General features: G+C 36.7%; 1 protein-coding gene across 1 annotated transcript in view; it reads right to left on the bottom strand.

Moving 5' to 3' along the window:
* Positions 1-26,329, bottom strand: part of CANX (calnexin) — a 229,809-nt gene that overhangs the window by 198,297 nt on the left and 5,183 nt on the right. Inside the window, exons 2-3 of the mRNA XM_053719642.1 lie at positions 8,373-8,612; positions 6,021-6,094 (exon numbers count right to left, since the gene is read on the bottom strand). Coding sequence (XP_053575617.1) covers positions 6,021-6,094; positions 8,373-8,609 — 311 coding nt within the window. The 5' untranslated portion in view covers positions 8,610-8,612. The remainder of the gene's footprint in view (positions 1-6,020; positions 6,095-8,372; positions 8,613-26,329) is intronic.

Below are 26,329 nucleotides of genomic sequence, written 5' to 3'. Positions count from 1 at the left end.
TCCCTTCACTTGAAATTTCACCACAGTGTCTTAAAGCATTAAAAGTATTGCACACCAATTTTCAGAGCTTTAACCCTTAAATAACTAAACCGGAGCCGGTTACAGATTTAACCCCTATACAGTCCCAGCTACAGCCTTTGCTGTGACTTTACCAAGCCCAGAGGGGAATACGATACCAAATGACGCCTTCTAGGAACTTTTCCAACTACTCTCAGGTCCTCACACATGCATCTGCATGTCTTGCACTCAAAAACAACTGCGCAGTAATGGCGCAAAAATGAGGCTCAGCCTACAACTGGGAAGGCCCTTCCTGACTGGAAAAGGTGTCTAACATAGTGCCTGACGTTAAAAAACGTTCCCAAAGTTTATAAGTGTGAATTATCAGCATAAACATGTATAAAATGTCCAAATAAAGCAATCGATTTAGCCCATAAAAGTGTCTACCAGTTTTATAGCCCATATTAAGCCCTTTATTCTGTTTGCTTGACTAAGAAAATGGCTTACCGGTCCCCATGAGGGGAAATGACAGCCTTCCAGCATTACATGGTCTTGTTAGAAATATGGCTAGTCATACCTTAAGCAGAAAAGTCTGCTAACTGTTTCCCCCAACTGAAGTTACTTCATCTCAACAGTCCTATGTGGAAAAAGCAATCGATTTTAGTTACTGTCTGCTAAAATCATCTTCCTCTCACAAACAGAAATCTTCATCTTTTTCTGTTTCAGAGTAAATAGTACATACCAGCACTATTTTAAAATAAACTCTTGATAGTAGAATAAAAAAACTACAACTAAACACCACATACTCTTAACCATCTCCGTGGAGATGTTGCCTGTGCAACGGCAAACAGAATGACTGGGGTGGGCGGAGCCTAGGAGGGACTATATGGCCAGCTTTGCTGGGACTCTTTGCCATTTCCTGTTGGGGAAGAGATATTCCCACAAGTAAGGATGACGCCGTGGACCGGACACACCAATGTTGGAGAAAATTCAACAATGATGCATAGGATCAAAAGTGGAATTCTAGTTTAGATTAAAAAGGATATCAAAAATTGTATAACACCTAGCGCCTGTTGTGGGAAGACCCTTGGCTAAGATAAATTGACCCCTAGGGTTACACTATTAACCTTTGGTACATTGCTTTTATATTGCTTTTATATTGTTTTAATATTGTTTTTATTATTTGATGTCAATTGATTATACATGTATTTTAATAAATTTAACTTTTAGTATTAGAGTCATAGACCCTGCCTCAATTTTGTTGGCGCTTTGATAGTCACTTTGTTAGATTAAAAAGGGCCAGTCTACTACAGAATATTTATTATTTAAAGAGATAGATAATCCCTTTAATAACCATTCCCCAGATTTGCATAACCAACACTACATACTTTTCAGCACTGCGATCACCTTTTATCTAAACCCCTGCAGTCTCCCCCCTTATTTCAGTTCTTTTGACAAACTTGCATTTTAGCTAATCAGTGCCATCTCATAAGTGCATGAGCACAATGTTATCTATATGACACACAAACTAATGCCCTCTAGCTGTGAAAACCTGTCAAATGCATTCAGATAAGAGGCATTCATGAAGGGCTTAGAAATTAGCATATGAGCCTACCTATGTTTAGCTTTTAACTAAGAATACCAAGAGAACAAAGCAAATTTGATAAAGTAAATTGGCAAGTTGTTTAAAATTACATGCCCTATCTGAATCATGAAAGTTTAAGTTTGACTTGACTGTCCCATTAAGGTCCCAAGAAGAAAGATACTTGGTATCAACAATAAAGCCATTCTATCTAGTGTTTGCAAGAAAGAGTAAAATATTTGTGTGTTCTGTATTTCTGAGTGCATTGTAAGACAATCAGCAACACATTTAAAAATCACTTTTGCCCATAACATTTTTTTAAAAATCTGAATGATAACACACAATAGCATTGCAGGAAATTTGGCTTTGCGGTGCAAAATGTGGTGCCAAAGCCAGATTTCCCGCACGGCTATTGGCTAAGAGGTGGAAACGTCACCTCTGTGAAAGATAGCGAAAATAGCGTTCTGCCGGTGGGCTGCCTTAGCAGCTCAGTGAAGGTGATCACTTGGAACAAATAAAGGATATTTCAGCATAAAGTATTTTATACTTCATGAATGAAAGTCCCCTTTATTTGTTACAATGGTAAATCCTAGCGTTTCATAAACGCTAGGATTTACCATCACTTTAATATTAGCCAGGTGATTAGTAAATTCAGCCAGGTATTGTGCCCACTAAACAGAACTATAATAAATGGATATTGAACTATTGTTTTCTTTTTAAAAACTTTATTTGAATCTCGAAAGTTTAAATTTTTACTTTTCAGTGAACAATTATTTATTGTAGCCACTATACAATCTTGCGAATTCAACAGTAGTAAGTTTGCCATAATTTTCCAATCATCACAGATGTGGAGATATCAACCTACATCCAAGGACTTATGTGTTAACACATTCCCATTCAATTACTTTTTAGCAAGAAATAAAGAGAAAATAAAGGTTGTGAGAGGCCTGACACTCAGAAACCACCATAGGTAGAAGTTAAGAAACGGACTGGAGAACCTTATCTCAATAACAGAGAAAAAAAAAAGAAAATGTCAGAATACTGCCAAAGCTCAGCAACAACTGGCTGGTAGCCAACAGGAATCTGGTCTTCAGTGTGAGCTTCCAGATGGAAGCTTCCAGTAATAGTTCAAAAGCAGATAATACAACAGGCTTCCAAGCCCAGAAGTAAATCCCGTGAAGGTATTGAACACATGGGCCAAGGCAATATTTAATCCACACATTTAGACAATTGCTACACCAAAGGCTTCTGAACCCAGCTAACCCCAGTAACAGCTGTTTAAGCAGAAAATATAACTTTCAGAGCACTGGAAACTTTCATGACGTATTTGAGGATACAGCAAACAAGACCCAAAGAAATATGTGACTGCAGCCATGCAAAAAGTCATACCACTTACTATAGCAGGCCGAATACATTTTGTGAGCTTGCGAAAGTGTACAGATGGACCAAAAATAATCTCTTTCAAATAACCCTGCTCAGCCACCAAGCAGTCAGACATAGGGCTTGTATATCCAAATGAAATAGCAGACCTGGTCTAAACCCAGAGATAACCACTGTCATGAAAAGACAGAACAAGGGAGGTGTTGGCCAAGTTTGCTGGAGAAGAAGCAATGCACTACTGGGAGCTAGCTGAGTGCATTGGGTGAGCCAATAACATGAGGAATGTACGTGCCGTAACCAATCAGCAGCTCCTGACCATACATAAGTTTTCTTTTTAATAAAGAAAACAAAACCAATTGGATAACAGAGGTAAATCACATGGTCTGAATCATGAAGAAAAAAAAAATATGTTTCATGTCCCTTTAAAGGTGGAAACAAACTAAGAGAAATACTCTATTAAAGGCGAGGCAATGCACGGTTTTAAGAGGAATTAGACTGACAAACATCAATACTTGCAAACTGTATTAGAGTTACTTATCCAATGAGATTCTATTGCTATTTTGTGCATAAACACCTGAAATTTGTTCTTTTGAAGAAGATGCACTGACATAATATCAAGAGTGTGCTTCTAGCTAGTGTAAAATCAATTTCCCATCATGAATTAGTAAATGACAGCCTATGCCCCTTAAAATCTCATATCAATATACTGCTGTTCAATTGTCCAAGAGAGCCATCATTAACTGCCCTGACAAAAATGCCTCACTCACCAAAAAGCTACAAAGTGAAATAAAGGAGCACAAAGTAAAGTACCACACTGCAGTGTGTGCCAGATAAGCTTAAAGTGAATGTAAAGTTTGACGAATGTGTGCCGGGTTTTTAAAAATCCTATTAAAAAACAGGGGCACTTTCATTCATCAAACTTTAATTTCCCTCGTTTTGTCAAAATACTTACCTTTTATTCTTGAAAGCCGCTCTAGCGCTTCCCCCACCCGCCGCAAGCATCTTCATACGTCAGCAATGACGAATCCGGCTTCCTCCAATCACAGCTTCCCCCAAGAGCAAACATTGCCTGAGGCCAAGCCATGATTGGAGGAAGCGGATTCGTAATTTTTGACATATGAAGACTTGCGACGGGCGGGGGAAACGCTGGAGCGGCTTTCAAGAATAAAAGGTGTTTTAACAAAACGAGTGAAATTAAAGGACCAGTCAACACATTCGATTTGCATAATCAACAAATGCAAGATAACAAGACAATGCAATAGCACTTAGTCTGAACTTCAAATGAGTAGATTTTTTTATAACAAATTTCAAAGTTATGTATATTTCCACTCCCCTTGTACCATGTGATAGCAATCAGCCAATCACAAATGCATATACGTATAGTCTGAATTCTTGCACATGCTCAGTAGGATCTGGTGTCTCAAAAATTGTAAATATAAAAGACTGCACATTTTTTTTAATGGAAGTAAATTGGAAAGTTATTTAAAATTGCATGCTGTATCTAAATCATGAAAATTTAATTTAACCTGAGTGTCCCTTTAAAGTTTGATGAATGAAAGTGCCCCTGTTTTATAAGATTTTTAAAAATTGAGCACACATTCCTCAAACTTTACATTCACTTTAAGAAACACTAGGTAAGAACTTTAGTGTGACAGGGATAGAAAGGCGCTATAAGTCAGATTCAGTGATGCATCAGTAAGAAGAGGGGGGGGGGGGGAGAGAACAGGGTCCCTGCCTCCAATAGACACTTAAAACATGAAGAAAAAAAAAAAAAACTTAAAAAGACAAGGAAATGAGATGAGTAGGAAGGGTTTGTGGCTTGAAATTATGCAAAATAAAATTGCATAGCAGGAATTATCAACAGCAAAGTAGGTGCTTCTTCAATCTGTAAGTGACGTTGTATATTATTACTATTACTGCTCCAGAATATTTATTGTTTAAAAAAGATGGATAAAATAATCCCACAGCTCTATGGAGGGAGGCCAAAATTAAAATGTGCATTAGGTGCATTTCAATTTTAAATAGAAGCATATTTACAATATATTTCAATGAGCAAAAATGCTTCTAGTAAAGTTTACAGGTACATATTCCCAAATCTGTAATTTTAAAATCCCGACTTTTCATTAATATTTTCTAAAAATGAATTATACATTAGAAAATTTCCCCACCAGTAAGACAAACTCCCCAAACTAAAGATGCAGGCAAAGAAGATTGTTTATTCTAAAATTATATTCTAGAAAACCTATCTGATTACAGTACTATAATCCCTTTCCGATTGTACTATGCATCCAAAAGTATTTAAAATGGCATAAAACTACCTTTATGTTGCATGTATAAGATGTATTATGATATGTAAGTATTGCCCGAATTACATTAGATATTGATGCTTATACTTGGTCCCATTTTGCAACATCAAATATACAAATATTCTAAAATCCAAACCTTTTCCAGTCCCAACCAGTTTGGATAAAGCATTTTGTACCTGTAACACCATTTTTTTTTCAGCGGCATAAGCACATATGCTGCAAGGGCCTGTGTAACAGTATTAAAACACACATCTCAGATTCAGCAGTGCCTTATGACACAATACATAACACTGCCAGCTCTCTGAGCTTGAATACTTGTGCAGGGGCACTCACAGCATATGCCGATGAAAAACAGTGACTTTTACGAAAATAATTTTTGTTAAGGGAAGTATGTTTCAAAAATGCACCTATTTCAAGTTGAGATGCACTCAAGTAAAAATTTTACTTTCATGATTCAGATAGAGCATGCAGTCTTAAGAAACTTTCCAATTTACTACCATTAACAAAATGTGCAGTGTCTTAATATTTACACTGAGTCACTAGCTCCTGCTGTGCAAGAATTTACAGAATATATACGTATATGCATTTGTGATTGGCTGATGGCTGTCACATAATACAGAAGGAGTGTAAATAGACATAACTGAAATTTGTGTGGGGAAAAAAAATTGACCACTCATTTAAAATTCAGAGTAAGTGCTATTGCATTGTCTTTATATCACACATTCACAGATTAATATTTTGATGATCATTCTTACCCATCCAATGTTCCTTTGTCAAATGATTCTGCAAAAAAGGCATCACCAGTTGGAACAGGAGCTTTATAAGTAACCTAAAGAAATCAAAACAAATAAGACTTTATACCAACAAAGAGTATTTTAATAAAAACAATTTAAGTTCTGCAGCAATAAGATTGCATATGAGCAAAATCAAAGTGTTAAAAAAGTCTTTCATTATAACATAAAAACATGTTAAATATTGTTTAAGTATATATCTGTATTTTAGCCAATACATAGCTATTTAGAAGAGACATGTAACAGACAGTTTAGCAACTATACAAGAAAATATCAAAGCTAGTTAAGCAAGTAGTTAGCATTATAGATCACTACTACATACATTTGTTTATTTCTCCTTTCCTTGCAAGTCTATGATTTCTTTAAAGGGACAGTAAATAAAAAAAAATTCTTTAATGATTCAGATAGAGCATGCAATTTTAAGCAACTTTCTTATTTACTCCTATTATCATTTTTCTTTGTTCTCTTGCTATCTTTATTTTAAAATCATGAATGTAAATCTTAGCAGCCAGCCCATTTTAGGTTCAGCACCATGGATAGCTCTTGCATATTGCAGGCTTACATTTACCCACCAATAAGCAAGCATAACCCAGGTTCAACCAAAAATGGGCTGGCTCCCATGCGTCACATTTCTGCTTTTTAAAAAAAGATAGCAAGAGAACGAAGAAAATTTGATAATGGGAGTAAATTGGAAAGTTGCTTAAAATTACATGCTCTGAATCAATAAAGAAAAAAATAGCGTTTAGTGTCCCTTTAAGGCTAATTAAAGTGACAATATAATTTGTTCCTGCAGCTCTTTTCAAATAGTTTCTATAGCTTAAAGATGCCAGATACTGGGGGCTGCCATCTTGGAGCCAAAGTATAATCACAGCCTGTGACATAAGCTGTGCACACTAACAGATCAGTCACTTTCTCCATGTCTGTACAGCTGTATTATTTGCTTGGAGTGTGCATAATACTTCATGTCAGATTTACATTTTTTGTATTTTTTTTTTTTTTTAAATTAATTTTTATAGTTTTAGTTACACAAAATATATTTAAAAAAACTCTACAATAATATAGAGCAATGCAGCCACTGCACAAGTGTAAAGCTCCTGCTTTGTATCATGCACTGTAACCTGAAGCACATTATACAGTTGTCAAAAACCTCTCTGTCCCAGTATGTGAGAATACTTGAGATCCAAGATGGCAACGCCCATAAAATAGAGGCAAAACTTCAGTATCCGGCACCTTTAAGATTAAAACAGGAAACCTGATTTGAAGAGTGGTGCAGGAAAAGGAAAAAATGCAATAACAGTGAGTAGTTCTCATTCTTTTGTAGTTGTGCACAGCTGTTTACTGTCCCTTTAACTCACTTTTTTCCCTTTTATGATTCAGATAGAGCATTTAATATTAAACAACTTGATTGGTTTATTTCTATTATAAAATATGATTAATTCCATTTCTATCCTTTTGTTAATGGAGCAGCAATGCATAGCCACCATTCACCCGCTAGTTTCCAATTGTGCCTTGCTACTCCTGACCATACCTATGTATACTTTTCAACAAAGGAATACCAAGAGCAGTAAGCAAATCTGATAATAGAAGTGAATTGGAACATTATCTAAAATTACACACTTTATCTGAATCAAGAAAGTTTAATTTTGACTTTACTGTCCCTTCACAGCAGTTATTTATTGTATAAATGCAGTTTAGATTTTAGAGAGCGAAATAAGTCTTCAATTACATCTGAGCACAATGTCATGCACATGCTTAAAGGGACATTGGACTGTAAAATTGCCTCCCCTTTAATGCGTTTCCAATTATCAATTTTACCTGCTGGAGTCTATTAAATTGCTTACAAGAAGCTCCTAAACCTTTATTTTGTCATTATAAAAAGCTGCTTTTGCCTGTTGAAACCATCTTGAATATGTTTGTATTCTCTGTAGAAAAGCTATGTAAATTAACCTGTTGGGGTGGATATTTTTGTATCTGAAATAGCTGGTTTTGCCCATTGACTTCCCACAGCCTTAGTTAGCATTTTAATACCTAATAAACTCTGTACAAAAAGATATAACATGAGAAGGTCTGCTCTTTCTGTAGGGTTTGACCATTTAATAGACATGTCCTTGAAAACAGATTATGGTTTTAACAAGCAAAAACAGCTAGTTCAAATACAAAAATAAACACAAAGAAACAATTTACCATACATTTAGTAGTTTGGAACACATTAATGTGTGACTAATGTTACAGTACAGTATTCCTTCAAAGTTTTCAAACAGTTTTCAAACAGTCTTGTTTTGACTAAGACAAGGTTAGCTAATAAACAAATAAGACCTTTGGAGCTGTTGGTGGAGTGCTGGACTCTGGCTTTGTTTCTTCAGGATCGATCATATCATCTGATTCATCTTCTATGTCCATACCATCATCATCTTCATTGTGGTCATGGTGATGATGACCATGGTGGTCGTGATCATGGTGGTGATGATCATGGTGGTCGTGACCACCATGAGCATGAGTTGACACAACACCAAAAATCAGAAATGTCAAACAGATAAACCACTTAAGATCCATGATCTGGAGAGGGGGGGGGGGGGAAATAAAAAAAATTAAAAAATTTTTTTTAAAAAAATATATAAAATTTTAACAAACAAAAAAAATAAAAATAAATAAATATATATATATATATATATATATATATATATATATATATATATATATATATATATATATATATATATATATATATATATATATATATATATATATATATATATATATATATATATATACACATACACATACACATACACACACTTGTATGCAAAGGTTTAGGCACCCCTGACAATTTCCATTTATAAATAATTGGGTGTTTGGATCAGCAATTTCATTTTGATCTATCAAATAACTGAAGGACAGTAATATTTTAGTAGTGAAATTAGGTTTATTGGATTAACAGAAAATGTGCAATATGCATCAAAACGAAATTAGACAGGTGCACAAATTTGGGCACTCCAACAGAAATATTGCATCAATATTTAGTAGAGCGTCCTTTAGCAGAAATAACATCTAGACGCTTCGTATAGCCTGTAATGAGTGTCTGGATTCTGGATGAAGGTATTTTGGACCATTCCTCCTTGCAAAACATCTCTAGTTCAGTTGATGGTTGGCGAGCATGGACAGCCCGCTTCAAATTACCCCACAGATTTTCAATGATATTCAGGTCTGGGGACTGGGATGGCCATTCCAGAACACTGTTCCTCGGCATAAATGCCAGAGTAAATTTTGAGCAGTGTTTTGGGTCGTTGTCTTGTTGAAATATCCAGCCCCGGCATAACTTCAATTTTGTGACTGATTCCTCAACAGTATTCTCAAGTATCTGCTGATATTGAGTGGAATCCATGCGACCCTCAACTTTAACAAGATTTCCAGTACCGACACTGGCCACACAGCATGATGGAACATCCACCAAATTTTACTATGGGTAGCAAGCGTTTGTCTTGGAATGCTGTGTACTTTTGCCGCCATGCATAACGCCCCTCGTTATGACCAAATAACTCAATCTTTGTTTCATCAGTCCACAGCACCTTCCAAAATGAAGCTGGCTTGTCCAAATGTGTGTTTGCATACCTCAAGCAAATCGGTGTGGGGCGTATGTGCAGAGGCTTCTTCTGCATCACTCTCCCATACAGCTTCTCCTTGTGCAAAGTGCGCTAAATTGTTAAACGATGCACAGTGACACCATCTGGAGCAAGATGATGTAGGTATTTGGAGGTGGTCTGTGCGCTGTTTTTGACCGTTCTCACCATCCTTTGCCTCTCCGATATTTTACTTGGCCTGCCACTTCTGGCCTCAACAAGAACTGTGCCTATGGTCTTCCATTTCCTCACTATGTTCCTCACAGTGGATACAGACAGTTTAAATCTCTACGATAGCTTTTTGTAGCCTTCCCCTAAACCATAATGTTGAACAATCTTTGTTTTCAGGTCATTTGAGAGTTGTTTTGAGGCCCCCATGTTGCCACTCTTCAGAGGAGAGTCAAAGAGAAAAACAACTTGTAATTGGCCAACTTAAAAGGCACATGAAACCCAAAAATGTTATTTCATGATTTAGGTAAAACATACCATTTTAAAAAACTTTCCAGTTTACTTCTATTATCAAATTTGTTTCATTATGTTTGTATGCTTTGTTGAAGGAGCAGCAATGCACTACTGGTTTCTAACTGAACACATGGGTGAGCCAATGACAATCTGCATATATATGCAGCCACCAATCAGCAGATAGAACCTAGGTTCTTTGCTGCTCTTGAACTTTCCCAAATAAACCTTTCAGCAAAGGATAAGAGAAGGAAGCAAATTAAATAATACAAGTAAATTAGAAAGTTGTTTAAAATTGCACGCTCTTTCTGAATCATGAAAGAAAAAATGTGGGTTTCATGTCCCTTTAAATACCTTTTCTCATCATTGGATGCACCCGTTTATGAAGTTCAAGGCTTAATGGGCTCACCAAACCAATTGTGTGTTCCAATTAATCAGTGCTAGGTAGTTACAGGTATTCAAATCAACATAATGACAAGGGTGCCCAAATGTATGCACCTGTCTAATAACTGGGGATGTAGCTGTGTTCAGAATTAAGCAATCACATTCAAAATCATGTTAAATAGGAGTCAGCACACACCTGCCATCATTTAAAATGCCTCTGATTAACCTCAAATAAAGTTCAGCTGTTCTAGTAGATCTTTCCTGACATTTTGTTAGTCGCATCCTACAGCAAAAGCCATGGTCCGCAGAGAGCTTCCAAAGCATCAGAGGGATCTCATTGTTAAAAGGTATCAGTCAGGAGAATGGTACAAAAGAATTTCCAAGGCATTAGATATACCATGGAACACTGTTTAGACAGTCATCATCAAGTGGAGAAAATATGGCACAACAGTGACATTACTAAGAACTGGACGTCCCTCCAAAATTGATGAAAAGAAAACTGGTCTGGGAGGCTGCCAAGAGGCCTACAGCACCATTAAAGGAGCTGCAGGAATATCTGGCAAGTACTGGCTGTGTGGTGCATGTGACAACAATCGCCTGTATTCTTTATATGTCTGGGCTATGGGGTAGAGTGGCAAAACGGAAGTCATTGCTTACAAAAAAAAAAAAACATCCAAGCCCAGCTAAATTTTGTAAAAACACATCTGAAGTCTCCCAAAAGCATGTTGCAAAAGGTGTTCTGGTTTGATGAAACCAAGATTAAACTTTTTGGCCATAATTCCAAAAGATATGTTCGGCGCAAAAACAACACTGCATATCACCAAAAGAACACCATACCCACAGTGAAGCATTTTGGTGGCAGCATCATGCTTTGGGTCTGTTTTTCTTTAGCTGGAACTGGGGCCTTAGTCAAGGTAGAGGGAATTATGAACAGTTCCAAATACCAGACAATATTGGCACAAAACATTCAGGCTTCTGCTAGAAAGCTGAAGATGAAGAGGAACTTCATCTTTCAGCATGACAACGCCCCAAAGCATACATCCAAATCAACAAAGGAATGGCTTTACCAGAAGAAGATTAAAGTTTTGGAATGGCCCAGTCAGAGCCCAGACCTGAATCCAATCGAAAATGTGGGGGTGATCTTAAGTGGGCTGTGCACAAGAGATGCCCTCACAATCTGACAGATTTTGAGTGTTTTTGGAAAGAAGAGTGGGCAAATCTTGTCAAGATGTGCCATGCTGAAAAACTCATACCCAAAAAGACTGAGTGCTGTAATAAAATCAAAGGGTGCTTCAATAAAGTATTAGTTTAAGGGTATGCACACTTATGCAACCATATTATTTTATTTTTTTATTTCTACTTCCCTCCACCTAAAAGATTTTCATTTGTTTTGCAATTGAGCTGTACAGTTTATAGGTCACATTAAAGGTGGAAAAAGTTCTGAAATGATTTATCTTTGTCTCATTTTTTTATATCACAGAAACATAACATTTTAACAGGGGTGTGTAGACTTTTTATAGTGTGTATATATATATATATATATATATATATATATATATAATATATATATATATATATATATATATATATATATATATATATATATATATATATATATATATATATATATATATATATATATATAATGATATGCATATAGTGCTCAAGTCACATGTGCACTACTAATGCATGCTCACATAGAAAGAAGATAGATATACCCCTGTTAAAATGTTTTTGTGATGTAAAAAAATGATACAAAGATAAATCATTTTTATAACTTTTTCATTTTTTAATGTGACCTATGAACTGTACAACTCAATTGCAAAACAAACTAAAATCTTTTAGGTGGAGGGAAGTAGAAATAAAAAACTAAAATAATATAGTTGCATAAGTGTGCACACTCTTAAACTAATACTTTGTTGAAGCACCCTTTGATTTTATTACAGCACTCAGTCTTTTTGGGTATGAGTTTTTCAGCATGGCACATCTTGACTTGGCAAGATTTGCCCACTCTTCTTTGCAAAAACACTCCAAATCTGTCAGATTGTGAGGGCATCTCTTGTGCACAGCCCACTTAAGATCACCCCACAGATTTTGAATTGGATTCAGGCCTGGGCTCTGGCTGGGCCATCCCAAAACTTTAATCTTCTGGTGAAGCCATTCCTTTGTTGATTTGGATGTATGCTTTGGGGTGTTGTCATGCTGAAAAATGAAGTTCCTCTTCATGTTCAGCTTTCTAGCAGAAGCCTGAAGGTTTTGTGCTAATATTGTCTGGTATTTGGAACTGTTGATAATTCCCTCTACTAAGGCCCCAGTTCCAGCTAAAGAAAAACAGACCCAAAGCATGATGCTGCCACTAAAATGCTTCACTGTGGGTATGGTGTTCTTTTGGTTATATGCAGTGTTTTTGCGCCGAACAGATCTTTTAGAATTATGGCCAAAAAGTTTAATCTTGGTTTCATCAAACCAGAACACCTTTTGCGACATGCTTTTGGCAGACTTCAAATGTGTTTTTGCAAAATTTAGCTGGGCTTGGACGTTTTTTTTTGCTTCAGTCTTACCACTCTACCCCAAAGACCAGACATATGAAGAATACGGGCGATTGTTGTCATATGTACCACACAGCCAGTACTTGCCAGATATTCCTGCAGCTCCTTTAATGGTGCTGTAGACCTCTTGGCAGCCTCTCAGACCAGTTTTCTTTTCGTCTTTTCATCAATTTTGGAGGGACGTCCAGTTCTTGGTAATGTCACTGTTGCGCCATATTTTCTCCACTTGATGATGACTGTCTTCACTGTGTTTCATGGTATATCTAATGCCTTGGAAATTCTTTTGTACCGTTCTCCTGACTGATACCTTTTAACAATGAGATCCCTCTGATGCTTTGGAAGCTCTCTGCGAACCAGGGCTTTTGCTATAGGTTGCGACTAAGAAAATGTCATGAAAGACCTACTAGAACAGCTGAACTTTATTTGGTGTTAATCAGAGGCATTTTAAATGATGGCAGGTGTGTACTGCTACTGTCTATTGCTCAATTCTAAACACAGCTACACCCCCAGTTATAAGAGGGTGTGCACACTTATGCAGCCATATTTTTTTATTTTTATTTTTACTTCCCTCCACCTAGAAGTTTCAGTTTGTTTTTCAATCAAGTTGTACAGTTTATATGTCACATTAAAGGTGGAAAAAGTTCTGAAAGGATTATCTTTGTCTAATTTTTTTACATCACAGAAACCTGATATTTTAACAGGGGTGTGTAGACTTTTTACATCATATATATATATATCTATATCTATAATATACCAATATAAAGTACATTTGAATCATTAGAGTTTACTTTCATGTCACTTCAAATCTTGGTACAGAGTTAAGGACTTGTAAGGAGTGGTTGTGGTCTTGACAAGACAAAGCAAGACTCCGTTATAATTGAATGTACATCAAGATATTATTCAGAACTTGCCTGGGACAGAAGGAGTAACATCTGAAGGAAGTTCACACAAACCTATTGAGCCTTGGCAATATAATGTAGGTATTGTGTTTTATTTTTAAGAACTGTAAATTTGAATTTTCTCTTGCTCTTTTGTATGTCTTCTGTTTTTTAAAATTTGGCACTGTTTAACCTGTATTTGTCCATTTATATGTTTACTCTTGGTGGCAGCATTGTTAATCTGGGCTGGTGTGGGCAGTATTTGGGGTTCATTTGGTGTCCCTTTAAGTCCTTGTAGAGGTAAAGGTGTAAGGAAAGCAGAGGCTGAGTGCTATTAACTCCTTCATGCCCACACTCAGCAGTAGTCCCTGCTGGGCGGATAGGCTTAATCGTCACATGGGCCTTCCAACATTTGAGTGCACGTCCATCTTTTCCCTAGATCTCATAATTGCCATATATAGAGATAAAAAGGTTAAATTTGCTTCTAGTGTTGCTTTAGCGTCATTCCAAACCACTAATCTTTTCTTGTATAATTTTCAAAAGTACAATTAACAAGACTCAAAAAACATGAGAATGTTTTAACTATTAAAAAATACACACATCTGAAAAGCCTAATTAGAGCAAGCACGTCTGGCCAACTTAAGTCCTAGGGCCACAAAAATTCCCTCCAATGTATTTTACTTTGTCTTTCTCTTCCCAGAACATAACATTGTATTGAATTGTATTGTATTGTATTGTATAGTACTGTATAGACCAGCAAGGAACATTGTAGCAATTTGACCTTATGACAACCATTAAAAGGGACATTAAACTACAATTTTTTTCTTTCATGATTCAGATAGAAAATACAATTTTAAACATTCCAATTTACTTCTATTATCTAATTTGTCTTATTCTTTAGATATCCTTTGTTAAAGAAATAGCAATGCGCACGGGTGAGCCAATCACACGAGGCATCTATGTGCAGTCACCAATCAGCAGCTACTGAGCATATCTAGATATGCTTTTCAGCAAATTATATCAAGGGAATGAAGCAAAATAGATAATTGCAATAAACTAGAAAGTTGTTTAAAACTGCATGCTATATTAAAATCATGAAAGAAAAAATTGAGGTTTCATGTCACTTTAAGCTCTTCAAACAAATGAATAAAGCTAGAATAAAAAGACAAAAAACATGGAGCTTATATCTCCCTGCCTGTTCATTAAAAGAGTAATGGATCACATGCAGATTATGACTCTTTAGTACTGCAATATTTTGTGTATTTCTAAGCAAATGGTTTTAGTAATTTGTCTTAATATTCTGGTTTGAATACTTTTTATATTTAGTAATATTTAAAAATTCAGCCCACCAGCATTGTGAGTGCGAGGCTAAAGAAATGAAATGGTGCCCCAGATGAGAAGCCAACTTTGCTAGACTGGATGCTCACACAAGTGTGCACATGATTGTGCCCAATACAAGAACCCTTCCATGAGCAGTCGGTGTAGCAAAGTTGACTTCTTATCCAGGTTCTGTACCCCTTTCTGCAGACTGTGGATATGGCATGCTCAGCATGCCAAGTGTGACCCTGGGAACCAGTTATGGCCATGAAGATTACACTAACACAAGGACGAGTCTATTTGGCCCCAGGTACGAGGTAATGAGTTAAAGGGACAGTAAAAACCTTATAATTAGAACATTTCAACAGTTTGAAATTAACACTATATGCAGTGCCCCCATTTTACGAGAATGGTTTAACTCATTGTTTGCTACAATGGTATTTCACAGCAAACTACGCCAATCCAGACTGAGTCTAGAGGATAGGGCTTGCCACTTTCTTTAAGTCAACAAAATCTTTATCGTTCGGCTTTAGCAGAAAACTTAAGACATTAAACACTAAATACATTTCATGTAGCTCTTTGTAATTATGGGTGCTGCCATTTTGGAACCTAGGTTTCAGTGCAGGTATCTGGAGGAGATCACAAACACATCAGCAATGGAATGTAGTGAAAGATAGAGTTCAACATGTTACCACCAATGACTAGAGTGAGGCGGTGAATAACCTCAATACTTTGCTTATAAAATTTATTTAGTGTTTAACGTCCCTTTAAAATAAACTGCAAACGAGGGAGAAAGATTTCACAAGGTTAGACAAAAGGGAGTAAAATAAATAACGAAAGTACAGTGTATTGCAAAGCTGTTTTACCATGCATAACTACGCATTTTATATTAAAATCCCAAAGTGTTTACAGTTCCTTTAACTAAACTGGTTGCATATACACATGGTTCACACTTATCTAAAAACGGACTCTGGAAAGACGAGTATGTTTTGTAAACTAACATTATTTTAACCATAAATCATTTGGGGAGCCCTAATAGACTTCCAAAGCTTAGGTCTAATTTATAAACAGCTGTTGTGACCATTATCTCAGTCTACGCAGGTGGTTATTGTGAGACAAAAACTTACTATACAGCTCACCAAGATATTAGAATTAAAAAGATTTAACTCACACTTGTGGTCTATGACTATTCAATCTCGGAAGCTCTTCAAAAAGGGACAGCAAACTTTTCTTAAAGTGATCATCAATCCTAGCATTTGTGAAACGCTAGGATTGACCATTGGAACAAATAAAGGGGACTTTTATTCATGAAGTATAAAATACTTCATGCTGAAAGCTTCTTTGTTTCAAGGGCTCGCTGCACTGAGCTGCTCAAGCAGCCCACGGCAGGATGCTATTTGCTAAGAGGTGACGTTTCAACCTCTTAGCCAATAGCCAGATTTTAGCAGACGCCAAACCGGATTTTCCGCAGGCTATTGGCTAAGAGGTGGAAACGTCACCTCTTAGCAAAACAGCGTTCTTCCTTGGGCTGCCTGACTGTGGCGAATGTTTGAAACAAATAAAGAAGCTTTCAGCATGAAGTATTATATACTTCATGATAGGGCTGCACGATTAATCGCATATGCAATTTTAAACCGTGATTAACCTCCGCGATGGTATGCAATCTCTAACCAGGCCCACTATGACATCACTCAGGGATGCACAATTCCTATGTAGGTAGTGTGAACGAAGTATGCGAGTGACAACGTAGCTGAAAACATTTCTCCCAGACAACGCAGTGCGTGCTATTACCCGCTCAGTGTAAATAACTCAATTCCGTTAATCAGCCAGTTCCGTTCAGAGGGAGAGCTGCTCCTAAGAAAGGTGAGATTTGACAGACTGCAGCTGCTTCACGTCCTATTGTGCCCCCCCGTTTGTGACCTCTTTCTGCTCCCATAGAAACCTAACAGGCCGTGTCACTGCTGAACAGCACATATCTCTTAGTTTTTTTTCGCCTGTATGTTAATATGTGAAGTTCAGAAGTGTTGCCATGTGCTCCGCTATTTGAGGTCATTTATTGGTTGAATGAGTGGGGGATAGAAGTTGTCTAATAAAAGTTGATTTTCAATTATTTAAAGTGTGGTATTTAGCGAGAAGAAATAATGATTTTAGTTGAGTAGATTGTTTTGGGTAAATGCACAATAATGACAGTGTACTTTCTTATTGTTAAAGTTTAAAATAATTGCTATAGATTCATATGAGCGGAGGCAGAAAGGAAGGAGCAATGTAAAAAGACAGTCACTGATCTGCACTAAAACCCACACAATCGGTTTGCACTTATATTGTATTTAAACTAGTTTTGTTGTGTGTATTTTAATGCTCTCAGCCTGTATTGGTCAATGAGAAACATGTACATTAAGATGCTGTAGTGTTAAATAAATGTTTTAATGAAAAATTAAAGGTGTTATAGTAATTTATAAGAAAAATGCAATAAAATCGCAATAAAAAAAAAAAAAAAAAACTATTACCCCCCCCCCATGTCACCCATGGACCCAACCCTATGATTTATTTAACCCCCTTTCAAGTAATTTACCTCTGAAAATTTAGCAATTTTCAATTCTCTCAACTTGAAATGTACCCTACTGTCTTCTCAAGGCTAACTCTGCAACATACCTTTCCCTAATTGGCTTTAACTGATAGCAATTGGAAAACATAGCACTTCATACTAACTTTATGACCATATATAAAACTTTACTAACCTTGTTGTCTGGACTAAAGCCCGGATAGATCCCTACAACAGTGTTTTTCAACCAGTGTGCCGTGAGAGATCCTCAGGTGTGCCACTGCAGACTGACAACAGTGTGACATATTTTTTAAACTTTGCTTGTTTTTTACTCCCAGTGCAGGGGTAGTTTGTAGGAGGCATGGCATAACAGCACAATACATACAGTATGTGTGTGTTTGTGTGTATGTGTATATATATATATGCTGTATTAGGCTACAATGTGTGATTTTTTTTTAAATTTTGGGATGGTGGTGTGTCACAGGATTTTTTTAATGTAAAAAAGTGTGCCACGGCAAAAAAAAAAGGTTAAAAATCACTGCCCTACAAATAAGGCAAATGGTGGGTAGAGTTTGGCTATTGAAAAACTATTGTAGTAAAAAGGATGCTTGTTTTAAACAACATTTAGACTTGATTGAGGTGTCTGGTAAGAAGTGTCTTGCAATTACAAGGTGTTCAGTGTCCTTTAAAAGGCCAAGCCCTATTAACTGCTTTCTGAAATGTTTTTTTAACTTTCTTAGTAATAAAAATATTTTGTTTCAAAGCTATTAAGATTTTGTGATGTCACTAAATTACCCTGCTGTGTGTTTTTTTAATGTGATTTGAGCTGGCATTTGACCCAAGTCTGAAAGGACCTGCAAAGTCCCTGTTCATCTGAAACTATTCACTGCATTCTAGTGCTCTCTCCTGTTACTCTCTTTTGGTATATTTATATTGAGCAAATGATCTAAGGTTGTTAATTTAGTCCTGCAATTATTGTAATGTTATCCCAATGTCTTACTTCTAATGTTTTGTTAATTGCCAGGTTATGTTCAATCCTTATCAATACTTGCTATTATTCTTAAAGGGACAGCCTAGTTCATAATAAACTCATGATTCAGATAGGGCAGGTAATTTTAAACAGCTTTACAATTAATTTTTATCACCAATTTTGCTTTGTTCTCTTGGTATTCTTAGATGAAAGCTAAATCTAGAAGGTTCATATGATAATTTCTTAGACCTTGAAGGCCACCACTAATCTAAATGCATTTTGACAGTTTTTCACCACTAGAGGGTGTTAGTTCATGGGTCTCATATAGATAACACTATGCTCACACACAGAGTTACCTAGGAGCCAGCACTGATTGGCTAAAATGAAAGTCTGTCAAAAGAAGTGAAATAAGGGGCTAGTTAGTAGAGGCTTAGATACTCAGAGGTAAAAAGTGTATTAATATAACTGTGTTGGTTATATACAACTAGGAAATGGTAAATAAAAGGGATTATCTATCTTTTTAAACAACAATTCTGGTGTAGACTGTCCCTTTAAATGTATAGCTGTTTAATGCCAGAGCTCCCACCTCCTCAAAATGTTACTGTCTTGTTTATCTTAAAGGGACACTGAACCCAAATTTTTTCTTTCGTGATTCAGATAGAGCATGCAATTTTAAACAACTTTCTAATTTACTCCTATTAATTTTTCTTCGTTATCTTGCTTTCTTTATTTGAAAAAGGCATCTAAGCTATTTTTTGTTTCAGAACCATGGAAAGCACTTGTTTATTGGTAGGTGAATTTACCCACCAATCAACAAGAACACTGTGTTCACCAAAAATGGGCCGGCGTCTAAACTTACATTCTTGCATTTCAAATAAAGATACCAAGAGAATGAAAACAATTTGATAATAGGAGTAAATTAGAAAGTTGCTTAAAATTGCATGCTTTATCTGAAGCATGATAGAAAAAAATTGGGTTCGGTGTCGCTTTAACTTATCTCACCCTGACCTGACCAGAATCTAACTTTTCAATTGGTCTTTTAAATAGTCTTTGACTTGGCAATAAAGTAATTTAGTAGACCCAGCTGACTGCCCTGCCTATATATTTAACACTAGCTTGGGCTGTGCATTGCCTGGGCAGTGCGCATTGTCACAACAGCATATGTTCACATTTCTGAAGTCTACATTTTGTAAGTGAGGAATTAAGATAAGAATTATACAAGGCTTGGACAAGGGGCAAGACACAAGGCAAGTACTATGGTAATTTTGCGTTTTAAAGTATCTAATTGTTTCCTTATGCAAGTGCTGCTGTAATTCTGTGTTTTATGTGTTTAATTGGTTCCCCCTTTTGTAAAATTGCTCAATATATTCATATTCCTTTTTGCTACCTCTTGTCTCTATAACAAACTACTTTATTCAATTACTCATCCCCCCCCCCCCCTCACTACCTGCTCTGTTCATTAGCCCATCTCTCTTAAAGGAACAGTTCACCCAAATTTTCTCTCATTTAAATTGTTTCCAATGATCTATTTTACCTGCTGTATTAAATAGTTTTCAAGTAGCTCCTTTACCCCTATTTTGGCCTTTCAAATAGCCGATTTAGCTTGTGGTTTCCCAACCTATACTAAAAGTTTTGATACTGGAGTATCAGCTATTGAATAGCCTAAGTAAACACAGCCAGCAAAAGAATTGATACTCCCAGTGGGGTGCAGGATAGTTAAGTAATAAAATAATTATCCATTGCTCTCTCTGTCTATTGAGCTTTAGTTTTCCAGACAAATATAAGATAAGGAAGCATGTGTGTGTACATAAAAGTGATAACATAATGAGATCTGATATTACCTGAAACTCAACCCATTGTAATAGGCTGTGGTTTAAAAGCACAAAACCAGTTACTTCATATACACAAATAAACCTGAAAATGCAATTTCTTATACATTTTATACTCTGCAGCTAGTTTAACAAGTCATTGAAATTACATTAATGTAAAAACAATATTACAGTGTACTGTCCCTTTAAACTCACCTTACTTTTGTACTCATGAACTTCACACATTCCTAGACTAACTCATTACAGCAATTCTGCATCTCACCTCACGTCACTCTTCCTCTTGCTCATACTAGCTGCTGGGTGACATTTCCCCTAATCCTGGTCCCCAACAACTTCCTAGTCGTGATCATCCATGTGTACCTTTCCACAGACTCAGCAAACAGAACTCTGCTAACCTTACTCACATTCCTCATGTATCTAAAGCCACTACCCCCTTCACTTGTGCACTCTGGAACTCTCACTCTGTTACCAACAAGCTCACTTCTACCCATGACCTCTATCTCCCGTCTCTCAACCTTCTGGATCTCACAGAAGCTTGGATCTCTTCTTTAGACACAGCATCCACTGCTGCATTGTCACATGGGGTCTCCACTTCAGCCATACTCCAAGGTCTGGTAACAGACAAGGAGGTGGTGTAGGTATTTTACTTTCCCCTCATTGCACCTTTCAACAAATACAACCCATTTCTGCACTCACATTTTCCTCATTCGAAACCCACATGATTTGCTTATTCTCTCCCCTCTCTATACCTGTTGCAGTCATATACCGACCCACTGGCTCCTTATTTCCTTTCCTCAGACACCCCTGCCCTCCTCCTTGGTGACTTCAATATACCTCTTGACAATGCCACTGCCTCGTCTGCAAACGACTTCCTCTTTCGGTCTGTCACAATGGACTGACTCTCCCACCCACAAAGATGGTCACTCCCTTGATCTGATCTTTAGCCATCGATGCACTCTCAAACTTCACAAACTCCCCTTTTCTTCTAATCATCATCTCATCTCTACAACTCTCCCTCTTACAGCAAACTTCACAGAAGCATTATGTCATTAGATCAGCAACAACTCACTAGTGTTCTCGAACCTCTCATCCATATCCTCCTTTTCCTGCCCTGACCAATCAGCCACTATAATTCCACACTTACATCGGTCCTTGACAATCTGGCAAATCCTACCATAGCTCAGAAACCACACACTCGCCCTCAGCCTACGCAGATGTTCCCGTACTACTGAGCGGCACAGGAGAAAATCTCTGAGTTCAGCTTCCTTTCTTCACTACAAGTTCATCTTGAACTCCTATTCTGCTCTTAAGGGATAGTCCACATCAGAATAGATAATCCCTTTATTACCCATTCCCCAGTTTTGCATAACCAACAGTTATAATAATACACTATTTACCTCTGTGATTACCTTGTATCAATGCCTCTGCAAACTGCCCCCTTATTTCAGTTATTTCGACAGACTTGCATTTTAGCTAATCAGTGCTCACTCCTAGGTAACTTCACGTGCGGGAGCTCAATGTTATTTATATGAAACACATGAACTAATGTCCTCTAGTGGTGAAAAACTGTCAGATTAGAGGCAGCCTTCAAGGTCTAAGAATTTAGCATATGAACCTCCTAGGTTTAGCTTTCAACTAAGAAAGCAAAGAGAACAAAGCAAAATTGGTGATAAAAAGTAAATAGGAAAGTTGTTTAAAACTACATACCCCATTTGAATCATACGTTTATTTTGGACTTGACTGTCCTTTTTAATCTTTTAAAGCAACACTACTTCTCTACTCTTATCTCCACTCTTTCTTCAAACCCAAAACGTCTGTTCTCCACTTTAAATACTATTCTCCGCCCACCTCCTAATACAACTTCTCTGTCAGCTCAAGATTTTACCAGTCATTTCAATAACAAAATAGATTCCATCAGAAACTAAATCAGCTCTCAACATGCTTCCAGCCTCTCACCCCCTCAAAAGCTTGCAATTAACCAAAACCCACAGCCATATATTTAGCTCTTTCACCCCTGTAACTGAGGAAGAAGTTTCTGCATATATACTGTCCCCTCGACCGCATCCCCTCACAGCTACTCCCCTGCCTCTCTTATACCCTTACACCTATACTTGCACACATTTTCAACCTCTCCCTCAGCACTGGTATATTTCCCTCATCTCTAACATGCACTGGTCACACCTATCCTCAAAACATCTTCTCTCGATCCATCCTCCCCATCCAACTACCACCCTATTCCCCTACTCCCTCTTGCCTCAGTTTCTTGACAAGCTAGTACATGCATGCCTATCCAATTTCCTTACATTACACTTCCTCCTTGACCCACTGCAATCTGGATTTTGCCCCCATCACTCCCCAGAGACAGCAATCGTTAAGGTTACCAACAATCTTCTTACAGCAAAATCCAAAGGTCACTTCTCTCTGCTTATCCTCCTTGATCTATCTGCAGCCTGTAATACTGTTGACCACCCTCTTTTGCTCCAATCCTTCAGCATTTGTGACACAGCCCTCATGTGGTTCTCTTCCTACCTGTCTAATCGTACCTTTAGTGTAGCCTTCTCTGGGGCTTCCTCTGCCCAGTTATCACTTTCTGCTGGGGTACCGTAAGGCTCTGTCCCCTTCTCAATCTACACGTCATCATTAGGTTCCCTAATAAAGTCCCACAGGTTTCAATATCATTTGTATGCTGACGACACTCAAATCTACATCTCTGCTCCAGACCTATCTCCTTCCTTGATAACCCGTATCACTGTCTTTCTTGCATCTCTTCCTGGATGTCCTCTCACTATCTTAAGCTAAATCTCTCCAAAACTGAGCTCCTTATATTCCCCCTTCTAAAATCTCCACCCGCACCTCTGTATAACTGTTGACTCCACATAATTACCCCTACCCCGCATGCCCGATGTCTTGGGGTCACACTTGACACAAATCTTTCTTTCACTCCTCACATTTAGGCTTTGGCTAAATCCTGCCGCTTAAACCTTAAAAACCATCTCTATCCATCGTCGTTGTTTACCATAAGGCAAAGGTAAATATTTTTTAAAAATAAGCGTCTTTTTAAACTTGAATGAATTAAAGTGCCCGTTTAAGATTATTTTTTGATACTGTGCTTTAATTCATTAAAGTTTACAATCACTATAAAGGGACATTGTACACTCATTTTTTCTTTGCATAAATGTTTTGTAGATGATCTATTTATATAGCCCATAAAGTTGTTTTTTTTTAAATAAATGTATAGTTTTGCTTATTTTTAAATAACATTGCTCTGATTTTCAGACTCCTAACCAAGCCCCAAAGTTTTATGTGAATACTGTCAGCTACCTTCTCCAGCTTGCTGCTGTTTGTGTAAAGGGTCTTTTCATATGCAAAAGAAGGGGGAGGGGGGGAGTGTCTTATTTGCCACTTGCAGTGGGCTTTCCAGCTACCTTTTCAACAGAACCAAACTGACAGCTTCTAAGTAAGTTTTTAAACAGTTTTATTCTGGATTTTTATATCAGTATCTGTGCATCTTATTCTTTATAGTAGTGTCTATTACATGCAGTTATATGAAAATGAGTGTATACTGTCCCTTTAAGTAAACAAAGAACATCAAATCCATAAATTTTTAAACATGGCTTATACATGCAGAATTTTTTTCCCAATAAAGAGACATAAAGCTGCAATAGTAAACTACCCTAACTCTTTAGAATATTTTTCTAGTACTACCGTTTGCCTACACATACCTTTCCATTAGAGCTGCAACAACTAATCGTCATAATCGATAATAATCGATAATGAAAATAGTTGTCAACGAAACTCATAATCCATTAATCAATTAGTTGGTTTGAAATTAGTTGGTCTGTGCACAACACCAGCTGCTTCACTGCAATGAACTCCTGCATATGGTATTGTGTTTTATGGTTATGTCCTTAGCCTAAAGGACGTCTACAGACGTCTACTATTGACTGTTTCAGGACAGTATACGTTTACAACTACCCCTGGCTTATGTGCAACCCAGATATAATAGTCATCATTTGGATTATTTATATTAAATCTGGTGATTTGGAACTATGCTTTTCATGATATAGTGCCAAGCTTGTTGTTTACATCTAGCCCCTAGATTGATGGGTGTTATTTCAATTGATGTGCACTATTATCTGTTTGCACAATTATTAGCGTATTGCTTGCTATTGCTGATTATATGTACTGTATAAATAAATGTGTAAGGCTTTGTCCTGTTATTGATATACAGTCCTTAGCGCTTTTGATTGTTTTTTTTATATTTTTAATAAATTGTGATATGTACCAGATTCAACCTTTATAAGTATATATTTGCTATTTTTAGAGCGGACTAGATATTTCCCCTAACCTTATAGCTGGTTATTTACCATTGCATATAGATATTCAAGATATTTTTATGTTAGAATGAAGTCAAGGGTTACTTTATAGAGAGGCCCCTTGCCAAGGTAGAAAACAGTTAGCATTGGTGAAGAGCTAACAAAGCTAAATATCCCACTTTGGTGAAATTGGCAAAACCCTACTTATACACCTCAACAGCCTTGTCTCTGCTGCAGGAAATATAGCTGCAAACAGAGAACCAGACTTAGCCAGAACAATGTGGACATGTTGAGATTTTTGCATTTCAATGCAAAGTTTCTGAAAGAGTGAACAACAGAATGTTATTAACAGTGATAGTCTAACTCTTTCTAGTTCTACCTCTTTTCAAACAGTTTGTGGTTTTGTTTTGTTTAATTATAAAACTGTGCTCTTCTGCTTAAAAATTGAAGAAACAGTTGTGTTAATGTAAAGGTTTAGTCTGAAGTTTATATTTGTAACACTCATTATGTGGATTTTATTTAAAACATAGACAACTATTATTGAGTCTCTTTTTATCCAATTAGTCGATTAATCGGAAAAAAATAATCGGCCGATTAATCGATTATGAAAATAATTGTTAGTTGCAGCCCTACTTTCCATGGATTAAAGTCTGCTCACTCTGTTGATCCTGAGCCGAATACGGCTTTTTTATGTGCAAGTATGCTGACTGGTGCGGTGGTCATGTTCAACTATAGTGCAAACAAAGTGTTCTAATGGATTTTTGTCCCTTTAAATAAAATTATATACTGAGCGTGTTTAATATAAATATATATATATATTATTTTTTGTACACACTTTACATGCATAAATATTTAGTTATGTCCCAATGATATACTACACTGGCCTATACAATTAATACTAGTTTGAATAAATGAATATCAGATTTGACAGCGCATAACTTGATTTTGGATAATTATTTTTCTCTTTACAGAGAGAGTCATCCGAATAGCCTGTCAGTAGGGACTAGTATATAATATGTATCAAAATATATAATCATGAATTATAAGAAGCCTGGCAATGCAGTCTTTATATCTGGAGTTACCAAAAATATATCTCAAATGTGGGAGCCAGAAAGAAGAGGAGCCAACCACACCTTTTTCAAAACCTGGTGTTTTTGTATATCTGGAGTTACCAAAATGTATCCGATACCTTGAAGTCACCACATTGGGAGCCAAGGATCCATGGCTCACAAAACATTACTTCTTTTTGTTAAATTCATATATGCATTTATTGTAAACTGCACAGCTCCTTAATCACATATGGGTAAATGTATCAAAGGGCAAATTTTGCAACCGCTATATAATGAAGCAGTGGTTTAAACCACAGTTCCCTAAACCCTCTTCACAACCTATGAGGTGGCGGATTAAAATCA

This window comes from Bombina bombina, chromosome 6 (assembly GCF_027579735.1).
Source record: "Bombina bombina isolate aBomBom1 chromosome 6, aBomBom1.pri, whole genome shotgun sequence".
Taxonomy (NCBI): domain Eukaryota; kingdom Metazoa; phylum Chordata; class Amphibia; order Anura; family Bombinatoridae; genus Bombina; species Bombina bombina.
The sequence above is the reverse complement of the archived record's forward strand: the minus strand, read 5'-3'. Positions and strand labels throughout refer to the sequence as shown.